Source organism: Prenolepis imparis, unplaced genomic scaffold (genome assembly GCF_030444845.1).
Source record: "Prenolepis imparis isolate NDT839.2.m4 unplaced genomic scaffold, iyPreImpa1.0 SCAF_6, whole genome shotgun sequence".
Taxonomy (NCBI): domain Eukaryota; kingdom Metazoa; phylum Arthropoda; class Insecta; order Hymenoptera; family Formicidae; genus Prenolepis; species Prenolepis imparis.
In genome coordinates, this window is record NW_028141164.1 from 13989936 (window position 1) to 14014399 (window position 24464).

The following is a 24464-nucleotide window of genomic DNA, read 5'->3' on the forward strand; positions in this document are numbered from 1 at the left end:
TTGAACGTATTTTTTAAAGTAGATAGGTGTATATATATGTATATATATATATGTGTATATATATATATATATATATATATATATATATAGGTATATGTATATGGAGTATATATAGGTATATGTATATGGAGTATATATAGGTATATGTATATGGAGTATATATAGGTATATGTATATGGAGTATATATAGGTATATGTAGATGAAGTATATATAAGTATATGTATGTGGAGTATATATCCATGCAGCACAGAACATTTCAATTACATTGCAGCAATGTTATAAGTTATAATCTTACAAGTTGCAACGTAATATTGGAGAGACATAGATCATGTAACTGTAATATTTTGAGAAGATCATGAGAAATGTTACAGCAACATTCCAAAGATATTATAAAAAACAATATTCAGTAATCGTTCCTTATTTAGTTCCTTTCTTTACCGCTATGCGACGCGCGATGTGCTATCTATCTCGTACTTAAGATTTGTTGTGAGAATTATATACAAACTCAGCAAACACAGTCACAGATATATAATTGCTGTATAACACGTAACTAACATGCATGTATATGTAACGTACGTACATGCGTTAGTTATATAATTTTCCCACTCATATAAATGTAATTATTGTTTTACTACGAAGTTCTACTACATTTGTAATATGTATAATGTATGTTATACATTGTAGTTATATTATAATTATATCTTTAGACAGCACACAGTAGCTTATCGATATTTGTAAAATGCGAAGGAATTTTGATTAGCTTTGACATCCTGCAATATTTCTGCAGTCTTTTGAAACTATACTAACAATAAGCTGTATGAAATACTAGATGCCAAAACTGGACGTCCATTTGAACATTCTGTGCTGTCTGAGTTAGATGATTTCATCGATTAAAAAAATTATTAGTTTAATTTTAATATACACATATTAAAATTAATAATCTTTGTAATAATTATTTACTATGTGTATTATAATTATAATCATAATTATTAAGAAAGTACATTTATATAGCTTTTTAATTAATAAACATTAAATATAAATTCAAAAAACATCCAACAAACTTTCAAAAAATTCTAAAAATCTCTTAATTAATTTTCCAAATATTCCTAAATATTTTATATAATAAAAATATCACAAAAAATGTTTAAATAACATAAAAACAAAAGAAATACTGTAATAAATGAAGAAAAATTGTGATTTGCATAATGTTGATTAAATTAAAATTTTGCGCATCGCTAGCTCCCTCTAGCGACGATGATCACATTCGAGCGAGAGCCAGATATTCGTTTGGATCCCACAAAGTTTATTCCAGCTTAACGATCGCCGTTCCACGGACGGCTCGTAAATCGCAAGAGGCCGGGACTCGGCGGCGGGCAATTAGCGTAATTAAATAATAATTGAAAGGAGAGAATGGTTGGTCGAGAGAGCTAGTAATCGAGCCACGCCCCGAACGTTCGTGATATGCCAACCAATCGGGCAGGACGACGATTTCCTCCCGACTTCTTGATCGAAACTCCATAAAGAGTGTGCACTTCCCCAACGAACGTACTCTGTGAATCCAATAAGCTTCATTCTCACAAGTTCGCTAACAAGTTGAACTGAACTCTTTTAATTATTCGTAATGGTGATTATATAGCTTCATAACTACGTCATTGCATCTATTACGAGTACAAAAGTTTACCATTTTGATAAATGATAATTACGCGCAATTGATTATATTGATTAATTAGTTAATGTCAAAATATCTTAACTTTGCAAACAACGCAGTTTTATTCTTCACACAGTTAGTTATTACTTAAAGCTTAAAATTTTCAATTACCAAAATTGACTTAATGTTACAAACAAAATTATAATTATTAAGCTAAAATTCTTCTAGAGAGAATTTTCTTCATAATAAAAACGTATGTTAAATCATTTATAAGCATTTTTACTGAATCTTTTGCAGTTATTAAAAATAAATACGCATTGTTATTCAGATTTTTACTCGCCGTTTTTATAAATAAAAATTCCATGTTGTGCTCAAAAAATAAATTACAGTACCGTGAATCTCACGTGATATAATCGGAAATGCAAAATGATCAGCAGCTATGGAGGCTTTCCATTCGCGGCACGTAACTAGGCAATTAGTCGAGGTGATAAAATATTCTATGGTTTCAAGGAAAAATGGTTTATGTACTTAAACACTGACGATTCCGCTCAACCGACACTTTCAATGAACGGTATGCATGAATTAAACATTATCTTAAGATTTTAAGAAACAAGTACACTTTAAAGAGCGTTAGATACTTAAAAAAATCACACAATCCGTGAGTGCATAATAATCTATTAAAATCTTTAAGATATACGTTTTACAAAAAATATTTGAAATAAATTTTAATTATTTATTTCGTATTTATTTATTTATTTTGTGTAAACTTATTACATATACAAATTTTAACTTCCAATGTTATATGTATAAATGATATATAATGATATATAATTGATCTCAATTATATGTCATTTCTTTGATGTAGCGCTTAATATTTCTGAATAAAATATCTTGTACATCATACATCATATTGATAAATGTTATTGCTTAAAGCAGAGCAATTTAAATTTGAGTAGTCTTTAATGATCTTGAAACGCCTAACGAAATAAATATGTGACGGCTGCATATCCGTGAAGGGTGAGCTTCGACACCTAGATACACCGCTTCAGGAAATTACGTTATACCAGCGGGATACCTGTGATTGTAGTCAATGACGTCAGCAGCATCGGTCGTATAATGGAATATTTCAGTGTATGGCGTGCATCAACGATTTCGTAAAAGAGCTCGCCGAAGAGTTTACTTTCGTATAAAATGCGCGAATATAACGATTCTTCGAAAATTCTAATCGTTACCTTTATTTTTGCAAAATAATTTTTAACTTAGGTATTTTTTTAACGGTTATTAGGTATTTTTTTAACGGTTATTAGGTTATTTATTTTAACCTCATAAATCTTTTAACCATATTTTAGATTAAAATTTTAATTTAGATTATTTTTGTGTTGATCTTTTAGATTATATTAATGTATTAATATACTTTTAGGTTATGACAAACAATTATTTTGGAATTTTTTAGAAAAATAAAGTGATAAACAAGATTTTTTCGAAGATATTAAAATTTCAGTTTATGATTTATTTCCTCAAATAAAAGAAGTTTTTTTTACTACAATATAAAGTTATTTTTGCTGGAATAAATGAACGTCAGAAACGAACGATTAGAAATGAAAATACCTCGTGGCGATTATTTAATTACTTTTTTTTCATTTTTTAAGGTATTATTTTATATTTAATAATTTTTTTATATGTTTAATTTTATATTTTTACAATTAATCAAATATATATCGATAATAATTTTGATTGGCGTCGCTTATATTCCTGTCTTAGAATTCCACAAGGATTTCACGGGCTTGGAGCCCAGACTTGCGTTTCTCGAGAGAAAAACGGAACAATAAAGTGTCTTCACGACCATTTTGGTGGCGCTGATGGTACAGTGCACGAGCAGTAAAGTATATATACGCTTTCTCTTTTCCAGGGGTGACTATCAAGGATGTCGAAGCACCCCAGGCAACGATGACGACGGCGACGGGCGGTGTGGGTGGGTGGCTTCATATGGCTCTTCAAGCACAGGGACCAGGATCTTCCAATGAAATCGCGACACATACATATATATATTGTATATACCGGGTGGTACGACCCGGCGCAGACGCGTTAAACGGACCGAGGGAGGGTGCGCGCTTCCACCCTCTCGACTTGGTGCGGCGGTGCCGTCGCCGCCGCGGCCGGGGTGTGAAAATCAGGAGCGCGAGCTGCGAGAACCGGAGGAACGAAATGAGGGCGGCGGGAGAGTGAGAAGCTGAAACACCCTCGGGGGGTCCAGCGCGGATTATGGGTGGCTCGGGATGAGGCGAGAGGACGAGGGAGACGCGTTTGGCGGCCGCTCGAGTGAGAGGGAGAGATTGCCGCCATTTTACAGTGGCGCGGATCTGCATAACGATCAGAGACTGTCGTGTTTATCAAAGCTTTTCTCCGCCATCTGCATAATTTTCTGCCGCGCCGAAAGCGAGGGGGGAAGGGGGGTGGGTGAGGGTGAGGCAGCAACGGGATGGAGTGTGCTAACGATGAGGGAGGAAAGGGGAGGGGGAAGGGGTGGACACACTCTTACTCTCCATTCTCGAGTGCATTTTATGTGCACGACTTATGAAACTTTAACGCCCTTACGAATAAATTACGCGGGTAAGCGCCAGCCGCGCGCCTGCAAGTCTTCTTCCGAACGGCGTGATCGAGCCATTTGCATTCGAAAAAGTGGAGTTAATGAAAAAAGGAAAAGAATATACTTTTTTTCTCTTCTCTCGCGCTGAGATCGTAAATACATCGACTATCCTTATTTCGAGCTTTGGCTTGCATCTAAAACACATTGATACAGAAATATGATATTCTTCTCATTAGTCACGTGTATTGTCTATGAAAAAAAATAGAGCTCAATTTTTATCAATCCTTATATTCCTCAACAATCAAGTCTTAATATAAATAGATGATAAATGACATATTTTTTACAAATTAAAATATTACATACGTATTAATCAAGTTTAATGTTACTGGTGATCAGTCTTATGATATACATATATATTAACTGGTCAACAAAAATAAACTTTTGTTTAATTGCCAAGGATGTTTAAACGAATTTAGGATATTTTGAGAATGCTGAATCCAAAAATGACAACAGTTTTGCCGAATTTGCTCTAGTTTTTGAGACAATTAATGGGTACTCAAATTACGATTATACCCCAATACGACCTGTAGCTGCAGACATACTCGTATGCATAGGGTTTGGTGTGTCTTTTTATTCTGTAACATTGTCTTTATCTCCAACGTGATCCTGATGATATACATAAAAGAAAATCGTACAAACAGCATTTTTCTATGCATTAATTATGATTATCTGAATCAGCTTACTTTGTTTTTATGTTATTTTACTGAATACAACGCCATTAGGTATTTCATATATATGTATATACTTTTGTATGATTTAATACAATTTCCATGTGATTTAGGGATAGGCTATGCCTGACTATTACATTTTGCATTGTTTATGTTTTTCATTGGATACCCATTATCTTAAAAATTAAGAGCCAATCTAGGAAAACTAATGTCATATTTGGAATCAGCGACACAAAGTTATCCTAAAATCGATCTATTAAAATTGGAAATAAAACCAGTGTAATCAAATATAATATTGGTTTTAATACATTTTTTTGTCAACGCTATTAAACACAGAATCTTCAAGTAAGGTCTTTTTTGTCAAACATTAGCAATACAAAAATTGATCTTTACCGAAATTAAGCCACCGATATAGAACATATGCGTCACAGCATCACGGAGCAAACTCCCAGAGCAACTGTTGAGGAAGAAAAATATTTAGTGACAGTCCCCACAACTACCGAAGGGGTGGGGTGCCCGTTATTAGGGCTCTTATTAGCCCAGCATATGGACCAGAAGGGCGACTTCAGATAGCGATCGGCGCCAGTTTGGCCCTCGAAACGATCGCAAATACACGCGGCAGTTTACACAGTAACAGGTCCTATTTCAAGGGATTACAGATAATCCTAATCTGCATCTACCATCTTCCACTTTTCGATCCGTCGACAGAGAGATGCAAATTGCGCGCTCCTTTCCCGACCGCAAGGGATAAAGAAAAAAAAATAGAATAAAGAGTAAGCCGCGACGAGAGCGTAATATTACACTTCATCCCTTGCGGTGTATCGTTTCGTACATTTCGAGATCCGTCGATCGCGATGATAAAACACATTTGATATTTCGTAACGTCGTCGAAGCAATACAAAGTGTATTTGCTTGCTAAAACCGATGCGTCACATTTGAGATGAATTCATCTAACTGTAATAGCTTTCATCATATTTATTGTAATCAAGAGTGAGAAAATCTATGAAAAAGTCTACATAACTACATATATAACTATATAATTTTAAAAATATATAACTACATATAACTATAAAACTATATGTAACTATATATAACTAATATATATAACCAGTTTTGTTACGTATTTCGACAAAAGTAGTTAGAAAATCAAAGGTCGATTAGTCACGGAATGAAAGGATATCGTAATCTTCAATGTGCGCACACAATGGCGTGAACGAATTCAAATTATAGCACTATTTGGGTGTTTATCGGCGAACGAACGGAACGGTCGAACGGTTACCGCGTTAGTTCACCTGATTTGGAGGCTTAATGAGCCCGTTGACACTTTGATGCAGGGCGTACCGCGCGCGTGTCGCCGGGGAATTGCCAGCTCAATAATTCAGAGCCCGGCCGTAATGGAACTTGTCCGCGGGACTCGATCTATCATAGGAAATTGCACGGAGCCCTTTTACTGGCGCTCATAAGAAACATACATATTAGAGGAATAACGGCTGGCTCGCTCGCCTCGTAACCCGCTCGTCGTTCTGTCGTTTCGCCTTCCGAGAATTGATTAGATCCCGGAAATCAAACGGACAAGCGTGTGTATGTAGGTATATGTGTGTGGGGGGGGGAGGGGCGCTCGCCTGAGCGTGCTTTATGAAAAAACGTAATATCCGCAAAAAGTATCCGCAACGATATCGTTTAGGCACGCGCTACAGTTATACATATATAGTGAACAAATCAACACAATGCGGAATATCTGAAAAAAAATGTTCAACTTTACTGACGTAAAGTTTACTCAAAATTAAATAAAGAATAAGATATTATAAGTTATATATGTACAAGGTGAGTCAAAAGTGTTTTAAAACTTTGTGAGCGTGTTCTTATAGTTCCTAGTATAAAATATGAAGAAATGTTTCTACAAACATTAGGCCAAAAATGCTTCGTTATAAAAATAATGGACACAAATAGATTTTAAATGACTGAGTTTCAAATTAGATTATTCTTTCTTTCCACGATGTTGTATCTCTACTGTTTTGATTCTAAGAGAGTGCTTGTTAATCACACGTTTACGATGACTCACTGAAAGAATGAAGAATAGGAATTTAATGTAGGCTTCTCTGCGTACTTCTGCTTCTGTAACTAACTTAAGTACAATAAGGATTTGTTTTTTATTGCTACACTGGTGCAGTAAGTTAGAGTGAATAAAATATATTTGTCTTACTTATTGCACTAGTGTGCACTAGTTTACCAGTGCAGCAATAGAGAACAAACCCTAATAAGGGACAGCGTATTTAACCCTAACTTAACCTATATAATCAAGTCGATGTGCTTGAGGCAATTCAATTGACAATGAGCTAATATTAGTATTGATTTATTAATTTAATATAACAATGTAGAAAATGTTTTTATTTAAAGAAATAAAAAATACCCACCTGAAACTTTTAAATAAAGTTATTATTTGATACCCATTTGTGTCCATTATTTTGTTAATGAACTATTTTCTGTCTAATGTTCATAGAAACATTTGTTTATATCTTTTATCCAGGAACACGCTCACGAAGTTTTAACTTTAACATACTTTTGACTTACCCTGATATTTCTTGAAAGAGTTTACTTTTTAATAAAAAGGTTTTTAAATGAGAGAAAGAGAGAGAGAGAGAGTGTGTGTGTGTGTGTGTGTGTGTAACGAAAACAGTGCGTCTCGACATTTTTGTCGAGGAGAAATCGAATTGGTTAAAGCGTCTGTATATGAAAAGAAGCGAAGAAAAGTGAGCCCGGGAATGTGTAGTTCCTGTGTAGAAAGAGCGCGCGTTTCCATCTCCGACCAGAGAAGAGAGTCGACCAGACTTTAGCGATGCGCTTCTCCGCCCGTCGTCGACAGCGCGAAATGCCTCGGCGTCAAAAGCAAAGCTCAGAGGCAATCATGAGCTTTCGAATGCAAAACAGCAGCTTTCGCCTAGCGGCACTCGGCACTTTTACATTTAAATGTAAACTTGCTGAGTGCGCGCCGCAGAGCTGCCTCGCCGTATCCTCCTTCCCCATCTGGGGGTAGCTTCCAACCCCTTTCCGCTCTCTTCTCCCCCCTCTCGCTCACTCTTCTATCATCCCTTCCTCCGCCTTCTCTCACTCTTTCCCTCTTTCTCACTCTCTCTTTCTCTGTTTTCTCTATCTTCCTCCCTGTTGAGAACGTAGGCGATATGGCGGAGGCGCCTGGATTTAATATTTTACACCTCAAATGTTCGGCGCGCGCGCGAGAAATGCAAAACAGCTCGACAACCACCCTTCTATGCCCTTTTCGCTCTTCGTTCCCATCCTCCTCCCCCTCCCCTTCTCCCACAGCCTCCGTCCACAACGACACCCTCTTTCAGCACGGATTGGATTTAAAACACGCTAATTTGTCGAGCACGACACGACCCACGCTTACAGGCTCTTACGTGTGGTCTGTATGAGTTCATACGCGCGCATTCGCTCATGTAGTATGTGTGTATATATGCGTGTGGGCCACAGTGGGCCGCATCTAAATTTAAAATCTGTTTTGCATAATGCCCGACCCCGTCGCTGCGCTCGTCGTCGACCCCGGGACCGCCTAATTGCGGGCTCGTTCGAGTTTCGTATCCCTTCGACACCTACGGTACCTACAGCAGCCGTTCCCGAAAAACCGGCTCCTTCCGCCGCCGCCCCCTGGACTCGCTTCCGTCGCTTTGAATCGCCAGGCGAGATAACGCGATAAGTGCGTTGTCTCTCTCTCTTTCATCAGCGTGATCGATACATGCCAAGATGATTGCCCATCGCGCGAAGGTTGAACGTTAAATGATCGATAGTCGTTTATTTAAGAGACTTTCTCGAAACGCATTATATTAGTTAGAAAAATAAACTTTAATATACTCGTATATATGCTTTATTTGTATTTTTTTATTCGCAGAGTTTTAAAAAAGGGGAGCGAACGCTGCTTACTGAACAAAAACTTGACCTAGACTCTGATTATGATTAATGTTATATTGCTGATTTCAGAATTGTTGCTTATCATATAACAAAACGCGTGATGAGAAACTATAGCGAAATATTTACTAAACAAATTATATTCTCATTTTAAGAATTTTAGAATATTTTTAAAAAGTTTTAAAATAGACGCCAAAAAAATCCTCTTATCTTAAGAGGGGGGAATTCTCTAAAGATTAATATTAGATATTCCTATCAGAATTTATAAAAATGTAGGCAAAGAGAGTGAGATTTATTTTTACATTAATAAAAGATACATTATTTTACAACATGGGCAAAAAAAGCATAGAAAGGCAAAGAAAGCATGGACATAGTACATATACGAGTAGACCGAACCGAGGCACCAGAATTGAATCCTGAACGATTAAAAATTATGTTACGCACTACTTGCTCGTAAATAATTTTCTTAAGTCGTTTAAGTTTTCTTTTACGAGCCACTTATTAACTCTTCATCGCGCGCGATTCTTCTAATAAACTCATTCAACTAAAATCATTCAGTGACAAACATAGCACTGCACTGTAAATTGCAATTCTATATAATCAATGATGTTGCAACAATATGACCATATAATGTCAAATGAACGGTTCGCATAAAAAAAAACATACGATTGTTTGTTATTAGCAAAGAATATATTTTCAGTTTAAGAAGATGTTCTAGAAATACTTAAAAATATCTGTTAAGAGGCATTTTATAGTACGCAATCCTTCGAGAATATAATTTTATCGGTGCTCTCTAAAGCTGGTCCATATATCTCTCTAAAATTCTCTAGAAGATCTACAATTTTTTTTCGCAGTACATGAGTAGATACTTACATATGTTACTTACTTGTGAACACTTCTCTTAAGTTGTTCAAGTCTTCTTTTTCGAATTACTTTTATTATATTAATTATTAACTTCATTCATTATTCTAATGAATCATTCAGTAACAAACACTACACTGTATTTTAAATTGCAACATTATATAACCACATGCGTTGCTGCAACAATATAACCATTTTACATGTTACACCAACTGAATGATTTTCATAAAAAAACATACGATTATTTGTTATTATCAAAGAATATATTCTTATAGTTTTAGAAGATATTCTAGAAACACTTAAAAATATCTGTTAAGAGAGATTTTATAGATTTTATAGTCGTCTTGCTTTACACACAAGAATATAATTTATTCGGTGTACAAAATACACATTAAAATAGCTCTTTTTGCAACTTTAACTGCAAATATCTCAAAATTACGACGCGACGGAGCAATTTGAAATCTTGATTTGTATTTAGTGTAAAAAAAGCTACAGGAAGTGACTAATCTTATCTTTATATGGTTAAAAAAAAGTTTATTTTTTGTTGAAACTGTGTAATAGCTGTTGGATCACACAAATCGAATGTGAAATATATTTCCGGTCGCTATTTTCAGTTCATGCGCGAAAGCCTGCATGGTAGCGATTTTTGCGCTAATTTCGCAGCACGGCATTGCGCGTAACGGCGATGCGCCATTGAATGGTAATTAAAATTGCCGCTGAATATTCAGAGCGACCGCTTTAAAGGTGAATTTGCCGTCCGGACACGCGGTGTAACGCCGCGCCGCCCCATAATTTACATCCATATAAGTGCGCCATTGGCGCGCGATATTGTGCGGCCAATTGCCAACAATTACCAATTACGTAGCGCGGTAACGAGGCGGAGCGCGAGCAATTGCTCAAACCGCCGCAAACCGACGTACGTGCGAGAACGTCGACTGACTGACTCCTTCTTCGAGGCAGGAAGTCGAAGGGAACTCATTTCGAACAGTTTTTTCTTGACGAAGGATAACGATTGCGGCAATTTAGTCCGACGTTGCAATGCAATCTAAATCTGATGTGATATCGAGTGAGTATTATATGCCGATACGTAATTTGTGCACATCAATATGTGATACTTCCTTCTATTTGAACAAAGAAAGAAGTCATTTCCTTTTTAATAAAATAATATATATATATATAGGTATATCGTTCTAAAAAAATTTATGGCGAATTAAATCTCAACATTTTTAATTAAATAAGAAAATTTTGCATTATTCATGAAATGTATAGCCGAAAATATTATAGATAAGTTTGAAATATTGCTGTAAATTCAGTGTAACCTATATAATTGTGTATATATTCTGTGTAGATTTTTGTGCGTACAAACTATGGAAATTTCTTCAGTCGAGCGAAAATACACATGCACTCTTCGACATTGCATATAAATGTAAAATTTCTATCCGGGGATAGATATATCTCGACATGCTCCGCTGTATGAGAAAAAGTTCATCATGCGCAAGGTCATTCTCCGATATGCTTAATGTACTATTAAACGCAGTCATTGTGTCCATCGGCGGTCGTCCATCGCGCTCACAAATTTACTTCCGTTGTCTCCTCACCTCTCTCCCCTCTCGTTCATCCTATATTCGTTCGTCGAAGGACCAGGGCACGTGCCACCCTCGTTTCAAACAAGATATACGAAAAAGCGATTTCTCCCGCCCCCTCTGTACATCAGGCCTCTGATCATCGGCATTCGTGTTTTCAAATCTCTATTCTATCAAGGGGGAATAGGAGAAAAAAAAATAATATATCTATCGTCGGACAGAGGTAGCATTCATATGCTAAGACGTTTGCCAGAAGACCCCTTATCCAAATAATATTGGACGAACCTTGCGGAGTCAACTTTTTGGCACGGGACTTCTCCTTCTTGAATTGAAATTTTTCAATCCCTTTGTAAAACTTATATTTATGGATTATTCTTTAAGTTCTCGAGTAAATTTCTATATTAATGTCATCATCTCCAATTTTATTTAAAACAGCTTAATTTCTTCAATACTACTTATTCTGAAATAACGGCTGAATAAGAACTTTAGCAACTTTCTAACAATTATCTTGTATGTACATATAGCGAAAGTATGCTAAATGTATCCCCTAAGGTAAATATTAAAATTGCAATAAAACTATCAATCAAAGAAATAATAACATTTTTTATTTATTTGAAACTATATAGTTCTTTGTCAAACGATATACGCTAAACATTAACACAAAATCATTGTTTCATATTGTAAATTAAACATTTTTTAAATAGTATTTAGTACGATTTACAATACCAATTTCTTAAATTGTATCCATGAGTTTTTAAATCGTATCTCTAATAATAAAATATTGTAACAAAAATAAAGTTTCATTTTCTACAAAGTTCTCACAATCTACAACAAAACATATCTATAAGAATGTCATATTTATAATCATATATTCTCTTCCAAAATTTAACAGAAATACTTTTTGTATCACACAAAAATAAAAATAAGTATTATTTCAATATAATTATAAAATTTAATAATATTTTTTTCAGTTGTCTATTTAAATATAAAGAAAAAAACTAATGCTTAAGTAAAAAAATTAATTTAGTAAATCGAATCCAGTACGATATAGGAAAAAGTTAGTGGTACGTTTTATCGAACTTCCATTGCTTTGTCAAATTTGTGAATAAAAAAAGAATCTTAAAACATTTTGGGCAGATTTTTCCAACGCTTCCATATACAGGATTAAATAAAATGCAAAAAAATACTTTAATAATAAGTTTAATTGTTTATCTTTCTCAATGTAATAGCTTAGGCACGGAGTGCCGAATTACATGAAAATCACACAAAATAAATTTATGAACGTCACTCGGATCGCTTGAGAAGGAAACAAACATTGCGGCATTCGAGGCTAGATGCGATACAACAGCGTTAACACCTTGAAATATTTCAACTCTGTTTAAGAAATACAAATAGAGGTACGATTTAACGAATGATACGATTTAGCATACTTTCCCCTATATGTATATACTTGAAGTGCTTTTACGTCAAAAGAATCGCGTTATCGATTGAAGTCGCGAATATCGTTGCCTATAAATTAATAATCTCAGTTGTGAATATCAATTTAGTAGCAAGCGCGACGCGCGCGATAAAACTCAAATAAGGGACAGTTAAACGGCGGGCGCATCGAGAAGATAGAGAGGGGGAGAGAGAGAACAAGCGCGCAACCTACCTCTTGCCGCCGTTACTGGCAGTTTCCTGCGATAACCCCAGCATTATACTCATCCGCGTCCCCGACAAACGGGGAGTTCACAATGGTCCACAATGACTGGGCCAACATTACGAATTAGGCTCGGTTACGCGTTTATTGCCGATTCCGGTCTGAGGCAGTGACGTCGGGGCAGTGCGCTTTTCCACGTTGACGTTGGGGCGAGTCGACGACCGGGTGTCGCGCCAGCGACGCCACTGCCGAGACGAGAAGTATTAGCATTGGTTAGCTTTATGGGGCGTTCAGTTCCGCCGTTCTCTCATCTCGTTCTGATTCCCTGGCCTTCGCTATTTCGGCGGAGAGATAGAAGAAGGGAGATATAGAAAAAGAGGGAGAGAGAGAAAGAGAGAGAGATAGAGAGAGAGAGAGAGAGAGAGAGAGAGAGGGAGAGAGAGGGAGATAGAGCCACCACGGTGCAGATCAATAAAATCTGTCTGTCTAGAAAAGTAATGCCAAATCGGCGGCTCCCCAAATATATACGAATAAATGCCACAAAAGGAGCGGAACAACGAGCGATGGTTTAAACTTTTGTCGATAAGTCGCCGATTTCACCGTGAAGTTTCCGCCGCTCATGGGGGAATTGCGGAAACGATTATCTCGTTCGAGGAAATATTATCAAAGGGGAGAGAAAGAGAAATATATATATTTTCCTCTTCTCCCATACAAAAGAGATCTTTTGATAAACAAATAGAAGGTGTACGATTAAATGCACAAACGGAAATACCATCAATTATAAACTATAAGTAAAAAATAACAAAAGATTATGAAAATATATCCTACCCCTGAATAATAGAAAATTAATTATGACCGAATTCAGAGATAATGAGCAAATATATTGTGTGGAACACTCATCGGAGCCTTGTGCGTGTCCTTTTTGCAGGATTATTGATGTACAAGTCCTTTTTTTTCTCTCGTTGATTGTATAGTGACTGGCGAGAGTCCGAGGGGGTGTGGAAATTGGGGCGTGGTAATTATTAATCAATTTCCGTATTAATTGTTTTCTAGGCGACGAGCTTAAGTGGTATGTTGTGTTCTGGTTCTTGGCAAGCTGTACCCCCGTAACCAGCTAAAGTGTCATGCGAGAAGATTAATTACGTTGCCGCTACGTTTTATATGTGTCATACGAGCGGATACTCTCTCTTCTTCGGCCGCTCGATACGAACTCGAAGTAGACGAGGTCACGTAAAATCAGTTTTCAAGAAAATCACTCAGAGAAGAATGTATTCAGATGTATAATACGATTATGTTGAAAGATTTCTGACGATATATATGCAAAAAATTGTGTTCTCGAAATAAGAGAAGAACATCCTTTAAAAATAAGAAGATATTCTTTGTTAATAACAAATGTATGTTTTTTTATGTGAATCATTCATTTGTTGTTATAGGTTATATTGTTGCAGCAACATACATAATGTTGTAATTTACAGTGTAGTGCAGTGTTTCTCACTGAATGGTTTTTTAGTTTATTAAAGTGGATGAATGTTAATAAGTGATTCAAAAAAGAAGACTTGAGCGACTTAAGAGAAGTGTTCATATAACCTAATTTAATCATTCAGGATCCAAGTTTCGCGTCTTATGCTCTGTCTATCTGTACTATAGCTATGCTTTTTTTATGGTCTTTCTTTGACAGTGTGCTGTAAAATAATACTTTTTTGTTAATGTAAAAATAAATTCCATTTCGTCTACAGTTATTTTTTTTATAAATTAGGAATATTTAATACTAATCTTTAGAGGATTCCTCTCTTAAAGTAAAAGAGAATAATCCTTTTGCCTTTAATAGAGTTTTTTAAAAATAAGTGAAAAATTCGTAAAATAAGAATACAATTTTTTCAGTGTGTTAAATCAGAATTTATATTGATTATAACAAAAATAATTAACATATTTATATTATATATATATGTAGGTATATATATATATATATATATATATACCTACATATATATATATGTGTGTGTGTGTGTATATATAATATAAAAAAATATTAACAAAACTTGTAACATTACATTATTTACAATAAAATATTATAAATAAGATTTTTGCAATTGAATTTATATCTATTACCAACTTACTTTTAATTCATTTACACTCTTAACATTACTAATCATGGATAATCTTGTTTAAATAATATCTCATTGAAGCATTAGCAAAAAATAATTGTATAAGAGATTATAATGTACAATTTTATATATACTTTTCCAAAAGAGAGAGCAAACTGTTTTGTCAAGATAATGGTAAAACGGTAAATCAAGATAATAGTAAAGGGTTATGATATTTTTGACGACTAAGCATGAATCTTGTAAGGCGAAGGTCTCATTAAGAGTCCTTCTCAAGGCAAACTTTATCATTTCTCCGAACAGACGTGACTCGCCGATTGTACTCAACTGTCGGACTCCCTCTTTTGCAGGGGAAAAAGGGGTACATGAAAATAAAAGAGATCCGCGGGAATGAGATTTCGCCAGTACTTCCGAGCCACGCGAAAGAGCCAAGTTAGTTTTATTTTACAATCCATCGGCTCCCGCGACACGCAGGGGTGGGCCTCGTCCTTCGGTGGTGGCACGATTGAGGAGAGACAGAGAGAGAAAGAAAGAGAGAGAGGGTAGGAAGAGAGAGATGGAGGAATCCTTTAGGATGGTTGGACGGGCGTCGCGACGGGGTTGGAACGGCTGTCAACTAGTGTTTTAAAAGTTTGCGACAGCCTACAAATTGACTCGCTCAGTTCTTTTTAAAAGCACTGGCAACCAACCACGTCGCACAAGCCCGTCTGTCCTCGGCAACAGGATCGTGTCGACGACTGAAAAATCCAGAAGTATTACCTCACCGCGCGGTCAGATAATTTTCGTTCACAGATAAAAATATTTCTTTTTGCTTCTCTCGACTTATTTGTTAGCTTCAATCTATTTTACTAAGCAAAAATTAATTTAATATATTTGATGAATTTTGTTGAGAAAAAATTTGTTTACGATAACCCTCTCTCTCTCTCTCTCTCTCTCTCTCTCTCTCTCTCTCTCTTAAAGATAAAACAATCATATTATATTATACAAAATTTATGCATAAGAACAGAAATTTTATTCTGTCTGTCTTTTGATATTTTATGATAAAAAATATATTAATAAAACTTTCGTGTATAAACGTTTTTAAAATTTACTTTTATTAATTTAAAATTTATATTAAATTATTAAATTATTAAATAATTTTAAATAAGTGTTAAATTAAAATTAATTATGATTTAATACAAACTTCTATGTTTGGGAATAAAAATAGGAAAAGAAAAACTTATTAAGATTATAGAAATAAATTTTTATATGAAAACATATGTAAATAAACTTAGAAATAAAAGAGAAACTTAAATATAAGTATATACAAAATCTAAAAGTTTTATGTCATTCTATAGTTATGTATATTCTTGAAATAACGAAATATTGAAATGAATAAAAAATGTCAGTATATAATAGCACATGTATCATTATTGGATTTTACATCTTTGCATAAATACGAATATATTATACGAAATCAATACGACAAAACATCCATAATAAATTGAATCGAGAGTCTTCCTCCCCATCATCTATTGTACGCTCGATCACTATACTCAAGAATATTGTTGAAAAGTTGGAGCTATTCTCGGACAAATCGACTTCTCTATCCGAAGAGACGATCTACCCTGTATATAGCGAATATGCTTGCGTGCGATTCGAATCCATCCGAAATTTAAAAGTATTTTGACGTAAAACGCGGCCGTTTCTCATATTTTTCTATGCAAGCACGCTCCGTCGAGGGCGCGTTTTGATACACTCTATTAGTCGCATCTTCCGGCTGATTTATGTCAAGTTTTACTCTCCGCATTATTATAAATCTCCCTCATTCCATAGCGAAGTTTAGTATCTCGAATATTCCATTAGGTAAAGGAAATCAATGAATAACCTGCCAATAACTTAACATTCTATAAATTCTCAGAAATATTATGTAGTTACGAATAGATACATTAAAATTAATTCAATTAAGAATATTTTTTATACACTCGTCAACAAAATTAACGCATATGTATTTTAAGTCAAAATTTCGCATAATTTCAAATAAGCATAACTCCGCTAAAAATGATCGGATTTGAAACATTTTTATTTTACTGTCAAGCTTGAAGTCTCTACTTTAAAAACCATTCGTCAGATTTTTAATTTATCCTCCTCCCCCGTACGCTACTGCTTCAAAAGTAAGGACGTGTTTTGTCTCTAAAAAATTGCGTACTTTGACGCACTCCACGGGGTAAAATAAATTTTTTTCGCAAATCTTATCATAACTATCATAAAATGTGGACTTTTTACTACAAATTTAAAAAAAAAAGCAAAGTTCGTACAATTTTTTTTCGCGGAGTTATTACATATGAAAGTTACCCATACATTTTTTCCATTTACCGCCAGCATTAGTATTACCCGACACGCACCACAAGGTTGCTGGTTGGATTTGGCGCATAGTGTGTGTGTGAATGTGTGTGTGTATGCGCCCACGCGTGCGTGCGTGTAAATTTGGGCTCAAATTCCTTAAACAACAATTAGAGCATGCATTAATATGCGTGAACGTATAGAAGAAGTAATCTGAAGACGAGGCGGGAACACACAATTTTGAATGAGAACATTCCTACATTTCCCTCTCCTAACCATACGCACGCACGCATACGCACGCACGCACGCACACATACACACACACACACACACACACACACACACACACAGCAGAGAGGGTTTGGAGTCATTAAATGGAAAAAATGTATGGGTAACTTTCATATGTAATAACTCCGCGAAAAAAAATCGTACGAACTTTGCTTTTTTTTTAAATTTGTAGTAAAAAGTCCACATTTTACGATAGTTATGATAAGATTTGCGAAAAAAATTTATTTTACCCCGTGGAGTGCGTCAAAGTACGCAATTTTTTAGAGACAAAACACGTCCTTACTTTTGAAGCAGTAGCGTACGGGGGAGGAGGATAAATTAAAAATCTGACGAATGGTTTTTAAAGTAGACTTCAAGCTTGACAGTGAAAAAAAAATTTTTCAAATCCGATCATTTTTAGCGGAGTTATGCTTATTTGAAATTATGCGAAATTTTGACTTAAAATACATATGCGTTAATTTTGTTGACGAGTGTATATTAAAAACTTTCTACACGTCTTATCTCTAATCTCTAGAACTCTCATTAGGCATTAATTTAATTCAATTTGAATTTAATTACATTTATCCATGTTTTCATAATATTTCATTTTGTCAGTAGTGTCATCATAGCAAATAATTTTATCATACAGCTACTATGTGTCACAAAATAATATTAAATAAATGTTGTCAAATTGAATAGCAAAACAATATAATTTTGAATTTCGTAGAAAAAAAATCCCATTAATTTTAAGCATGTGTCTATAACGGATGAATAGTTTATTAATCGTCGATTTTTTCAAAAGTTACAAAAAAGGCTTACGTCTATAAAATAAATATGCTATGTATACATAGCATAGTGTCGAGTTATAGTTTCAAATAACGATGTCAAATATAACGCAGTGTTAAGGAAAAAACTTCTTGGCTTCTCTATTTCACGCATTTGTTCTTCAAATATCCTCCTCGATCCTAATATAAGTTCTGACAGTGGCTCTCTTCGTACAGTTCTGTCAGAATCCTTTAAGAATTATCCAGTTCTTCTTGGACTTTTCCCATTATTTAGGCAGAATCGTCGGCGGTCGTGGTGATTCGAACATAGAAAAGTTTTGCGAGAGAAAGGACGGCGACTTCAAGCCGCTGCCATTCGTGGATGATGATTGTGGAGGATCCGATACTGTTGGATACTCCACGTCGTGATTCTGCTGCTCCTCGTACCACTGTTCGCGAGCTGATTGCACAAGCATCCACAAATAGATGCTCAAAACTGAAATGGTTATCAAACATATTATCTCTTTCTATATAAAATATTTAGTTTTTACATTAATATTTTCTATTTCTTACATTTTCTAATTCTTTCTACATTAATATTTAGAACGCTTTATAAAATCTGAAGTTGGTTTATAAAAGCTTCTGTAGATTATTATAAGTCTTCAATTTATAACTAGTAATACTTTTTTTTATTAAGTATTTTTATTTTATATATTATATATATATATTGTATAATTTTATCTTAAATTATTGTTAAGAATAAGTTAGATTAAGAGCGATCTCTCTATTTGTACTTATTTGCAAGTATAAAATTCACAAGGGCGATTTAGAATACACTTGTATTTAAAATTTAACGATTAGGAATAATGATTTTTTTAGCTTGAATTTTTTACAGTCGTAACAAAGATCGAAATTTTTATACTTACTTAAATAGATAATGCACGTCACAGATTTAACTAAAGTAGTGTCTTGTCGATCGTGTATTAGATGACTAGATAGCGCCACGGTCTGATCTATTATGTTAATCATTTGCAAATACATCCAAGGCACGGCGCATTTATGTTTTCTCTGTGAACGTACACGGAAGTTAGCGTAGTTGTTAGCGTATTGAGACCAAGGCTGTTACGTGCCCAAAATATACATCTTGTGGATAAAGAGTGTTTGATGAATTTATATTCGATCAACGAATGTCGCTACTCGCGATCTTCATCACGAAAAGGAAATAATGAAAATTGTACATATACACTCCATTTGAACAAAAATTATGTATAAAAAGTTCTTTATTTTGCTGTCAAATATTTTTAAAATTAAAAAAAAATTTAAAAAGCCAAAGACTTTTTACAAAAAATTATTTACGAATTATATTTGATAATATATATAGAAAACTAATAATTTATAGTGATATGTCGAAATTAAAGAAAAAAGATATAGAAAAAAGATAGAATACATGACATAGAAACATCTTTCTCTATACAAGATGATTTATTTTAATCTTAACGAGCAAATATCTGGAAATCACGTTTTAGAAAAAAATGTATGAAAATATTTAGCTGCTAGTTGCAAATTATATATATTGTGTTGTAAAAACAACTATGCATTATCTTTACGTAATTGATTCTTTTTATTATTTTGTGCATAAAAGTATTTAAGTTTAGGTAAGATCATCGAAAAATAAATATTTTACAAAATATTTTATAGTTTATGTAAAATTGTCAGGTTAAAATATAAAATCTCATAAATTATGCACTTTTTAGCCATCCCATTCTTATAACTTTCCATACTTTTATACTTCTTATACTGAATATTGCGAAGATTAATTTTTATAAAAAAATATGAAGGTTTTATTAAAAAAATAAAATAGATTGCTTAAATGATCTTGAAAATAAGGTCGATTTTAATTCATGTGATCCTTTGAAATTCTACAACTTTTGCTTAATACATTTTCAAATTATTAATTATTATTAAATATTTATTAAGTATTTATTAAGATATTAAATATATATTAAATATTTATTAAAATTAAAATAAATCACGTTTATAATTAAGTTTTCTGTCTTTCTTCTTCTTCCTTATTTAGTTATTTGCTTAATCTTTGGAGTGATGTCAGAGTTAAATAGCTCTTCAAATGTGAAATGTAAATTCTCATTAAGTTGTAAACAGTTAATTAGAAATCTATGACATTTCGAGACGCTCACCGAAATCGATCCCAAAGCAAGATACGCACTGGCGAAAAGAAACAGAACGATATATATAAGGAAGAACACCATGGCTGTTTGCACTGAAACATATATGACGCACGTTGCGTTATTGTTCGTTTGAGAAAGAAAGTAATTCAAGCATCTCTATTCGAGCTTTTACCTTTTTTCTGCAGATCCGTGTATCTGAAAGCTTGCATCCAATTTAATCCCAGCATTGCCCAGGTCTTGACGGATTCAAAAAATTCTTCATCCTCATTCCTTGAGAAGAAGTTGCTTACCAACACGTTTAACGTTAGAATTGAGATGGACTAACAGTAAGAGATAAATAAACAAAAAGTGACAATGTAAGATATAAATTTTCAAAGTAATATGCGCGCCTCTGTATTTTCGCAAATATTCGAACTAGCACTGATAAATTCGTAAGAGACCGCGCGTTGTAAACTTTATTTATTTTTCAAAGGAGGATAAAGAGAAGTAATTGATATAATATAGGGAAAAGTATGCTAAATGTATCTCCTAAGGTAAATATTAAAATTGTAATAAAACTATCAAAGAAAATGACAAATTTTTTTAATTCATTTAAAATTATGGTTCTTTGTCAACGAGATATACGCTAAATATTAACGCACAAATTTAGCATTGTTTCATATCGTAAATTAAAAATTTTAAAAAAAGTAGTATTTGGTACGATTTACAATACCGGTTTCCTAACTTATATCCATGAGTTTTTAAATCGTATCTCTAACAATAAAATAAAAAATTGTGACAAAAATAAAGTTTTATTTTCTACAAAAGTTCTCAGTCTGCAACAAACGTATTTATAACACATTTGTGTGATACAAAAAATATTTTTGTTAAATTTTTGAAGAGAATTTATGATTATAAATATGACATTATTTATGGCATGATGCGCATGAAGTGACAAAAAATCTATAGTCACGTCACGCATATATAGATCTTCTGTTGTTTCATGCGCATCATGCGTGAAACGGAATGTACCTGTAATGAACGATACGATTTAATATACTTTTCCCTACATAAATTAATGTACTTAATTTTAAAAGTATCAAAATTTGTTTTTATCGTAAAATAATATAGTTTTACATTTAAAAAGTTATACTTGACGTGATATATGTATTGAAAGCGCGCGATTCTGAATTCTGAATAAACGTTCGTCAACATTGGAAATATTTTTCCAATGACTTCTCTCCTCTCTCACTTCACTCACACTGTGCTTGTATGATAAATATAGAATTCATGTTTACCAAGAACACGTTTAGCCTATCGTCTCTTTACGACTGCATTCAATATTATTGCAATGTTCAAATTGGACTTATCGTTAGTGTCCTTAGCTCCGAAAATGAAAACGTAAGATATACATTTTTTAAATAATATGCGCGCCTCTCTGTATTCAAATATTCGAAATAGCACTGATAAATTCCACAGACTGTCGTGGACTTTGTTTATTTCTCAAGAGAGAGGGAGCAGGAGCAATTAATTTAATGTATAATTAATGTACTCTTAATTTAAAAAAATATCAAAATTTATTTTCATAAAATAATAGTTTAGAAAGTTTTACTAGAAGTGATATATGTATGAATGGCGATTTTGTGAATTCTGAATAATCAAGAATGATATTGCAAACGCTTGTCAACATTGAAAATATTTTTCCAATGATTCACTTCACTCATGCACACTATGTTTTTATATGATAAATATAGAATTAATTTTTTCCAAGGACAACTTTTAACACACCGTCTTCTTACGATTGCATTTAATATATTTATGTAATGTGCAAATATCGGACAGCTCCGAAATGAAAATGCGCCAGATGAAAAACCCTAGACTCACCATCGTATACGCCCCGATTATCCTCGCCGCCAATGACACGCTGATGCAGCAGGCTTTGTTAGCAATCATAGCGAAATTGAAAATCCTTTTCGGACGAGAAGATCACCGATCGCGTTGCCTCGAAATGCGGACACGAAATAATGCCCGATTCTATCCCGACACGACACTCTTATTCGCGTTACCTTGCCAGGCAACACTTGCACGGTACATCGGAAAAAGTGTAAACACACATGGAAATAAACACACACGCTCGGAAAGCGAACGATCTTCGAAATTGATCCCGCGTATCCGGCCCTCGTTGATATAGTAGTTGTCAAATCGTTATTGAGAGACGAACATTTGTTTCAGTGCCAAGCACTGTGTTCCGGTGTGACTGCTGTTAAGACGAAGGTCTCTGATTCTTTAACGGGGCGCCACGCGCGCGTTTGCCTTGACTGTTTCAAAGCGAAAAGACGCTTTAATGATTCACTGCGTATAATAATGATAATCAAGTTTGTCAGCATATTGACGCTTCATCATGCGCGCATGCTTTTTTAACAAAGACGTTTCATACATTTTGTTAAAAATAGATTTTGATAATGTGTATTAATTTTTTGTTATAAAAATTAGATTTTAACCAATTATATATATGTAATTATAGATGGGCAATTTTTTCTTTTTTTTTTTTTTCAAATTTTATTGAAAGGGCATAAACAAAGAAAATTTTTGGCGCAAACCGGAGATTGATACGTTGATCCGTTCAGAATTTATGTAGGATAAAAGTTTAACAAAGGCCAATTAAAAAAAATCATTACTATCATTTGGAAAATCCTAAAAAAACGTTTGAGGTGTAAAAGTGTTCGTCTTTTTAAGTTCTTTCCATAAAAAATTCAGATTTGATCTTGAAGGTTTTTTTTAATTTGAGAAAGAAATCCAAGCAAGAAGTGAATTTAACAAGTTGCTTGAATTTCTCTTTTAAACTGAAAATAACATCAAGATCAAATCTGAATTTTTTATAGAAAGGACTTAAAAAGACGAACACTTTCACACCTCAAATGTTTTTTTAGGATTTTCCAAATGGTTATGTTTGAAATTGGCCTTTTTCAAACTTTGATCCTACATAACTTCTGAACGAGTCAATGTATCAACCTCCGCGGTTTGCGCCAAAAATTTTCTTTTTTTATGCCCTTTTAAACAATATACTACAATATGGATAGTTCCATTAAAAATTTTTGAGTTGGGATCTCCCTGGGGCACTCTCTTGGGGGAACAACCATCGAAATCCCCTTAAAAGAGTAGCCTCTCGAAATAATCAAACACGTGTTTCGCGGTTTTTCATAATTTTGAGCCATTTCCAAAATAAAAGAGGTGGACGGGTCTGATACACCCTGTATAAAAAATTTTGTCCAAAATAACTTTTAAGTAACGTCATTATGATGTCATTATATGAGTTTTATTGTTTATCCGGGATGTTTAGAAAAAGAGTAAAACATTTAAAGGAAATTTCGCAAATGAGCTGTTCTTGAGATAATTTAATTTTTTTTGTTTTTGATATTTTTGTTTTTTTTATATATTTTATAATTTTTACTTTTTGGTTTAAATTTTTAATTTTATTATACATTATGCAAAAAAATAAAAACACTTGGTGTTTTAATTTATCTTATTAGAGAGGACAAAATAATCTCCTTCCATGTTTATGAAAATTCTGCAAACTTTGCATCTGCTATATAATTCTATAATATTATATTATAGTTTTTACATAAAAAAAAAAATATTTATTAGTTATTTCAATTTATTTAAATACTTTTTTTAAATACCCTCTGTAATTTTTTATTATTTTGTACAATCTTTGTATATACAGAAAAAATAATATAATTGAAAAAAAATTTTTTTTTTAATTTTTCCTTTTTTTTAAAAAAAAAGTAAAATTTGAAAAAATAAAAAAATATCCACTTATAATATATTTTGTACAATCTTTCTGTTTGTATATACAAGAAAAATAATAAAAGAAGA

At 33.6% G+C, this 24464-nt stretch overlaps 1 protein-coding gene across 1 annotated transcript; it reads right to left on the bottom strand.

Annotated features, from left to right (window-relative positions):
• Positions 1–18399: 18399 nt before the first annotated feature.
• LOC145937287 (uncharacterized) lies at positions 18400–22902 on the bottom strand. Its single transcript, XM_083040254.1, has 5 exons — positions 22473–22902; positions 20782–20929; positions 20619–20701; positions 19350–19491; positions 18400–18919 (listed from the first exon to the last, which is right to left on the bottom strand). The coding sequence occupies exons 1-5, from the start codon at positions 22539–22541 to the stop codon at positions 18711–18713; spliced, it is 651 nt and encodes a 216-aa protein (XP_082896380.1). The 5' UTR covers positions 22542–22902; the 3' UTR covers positions 18400–18710.
• Between the last annotated feature and the right edge of the window lie 1562 nt (positions 22903–24464).

Bases quoted from the DNA above. Each gene is read 5' to 3' on its own strand.
- LOC145937287 (XM_083040254.1), bottom strand. From the start codon at position 22,541: ATGATTGCTAACAAAGCCTGCTGCATCAGCGTGTCATTGGCGGCGAGG. The intron at 19,492-20,618 runs GTGAGCGTCTCG...GTACGTTCACAG, and splicing joins TTGCTTTGGGATCGATTTCG to AGAAAACATAAATGCGCCGT. The intron at 18,920-19,349 runs GTAAGTATAAAA...TAACCATTTCAG, and splicing joins GACGTGCATTATCTATTTAA to TTTTGAGCATCTATTTGTGG.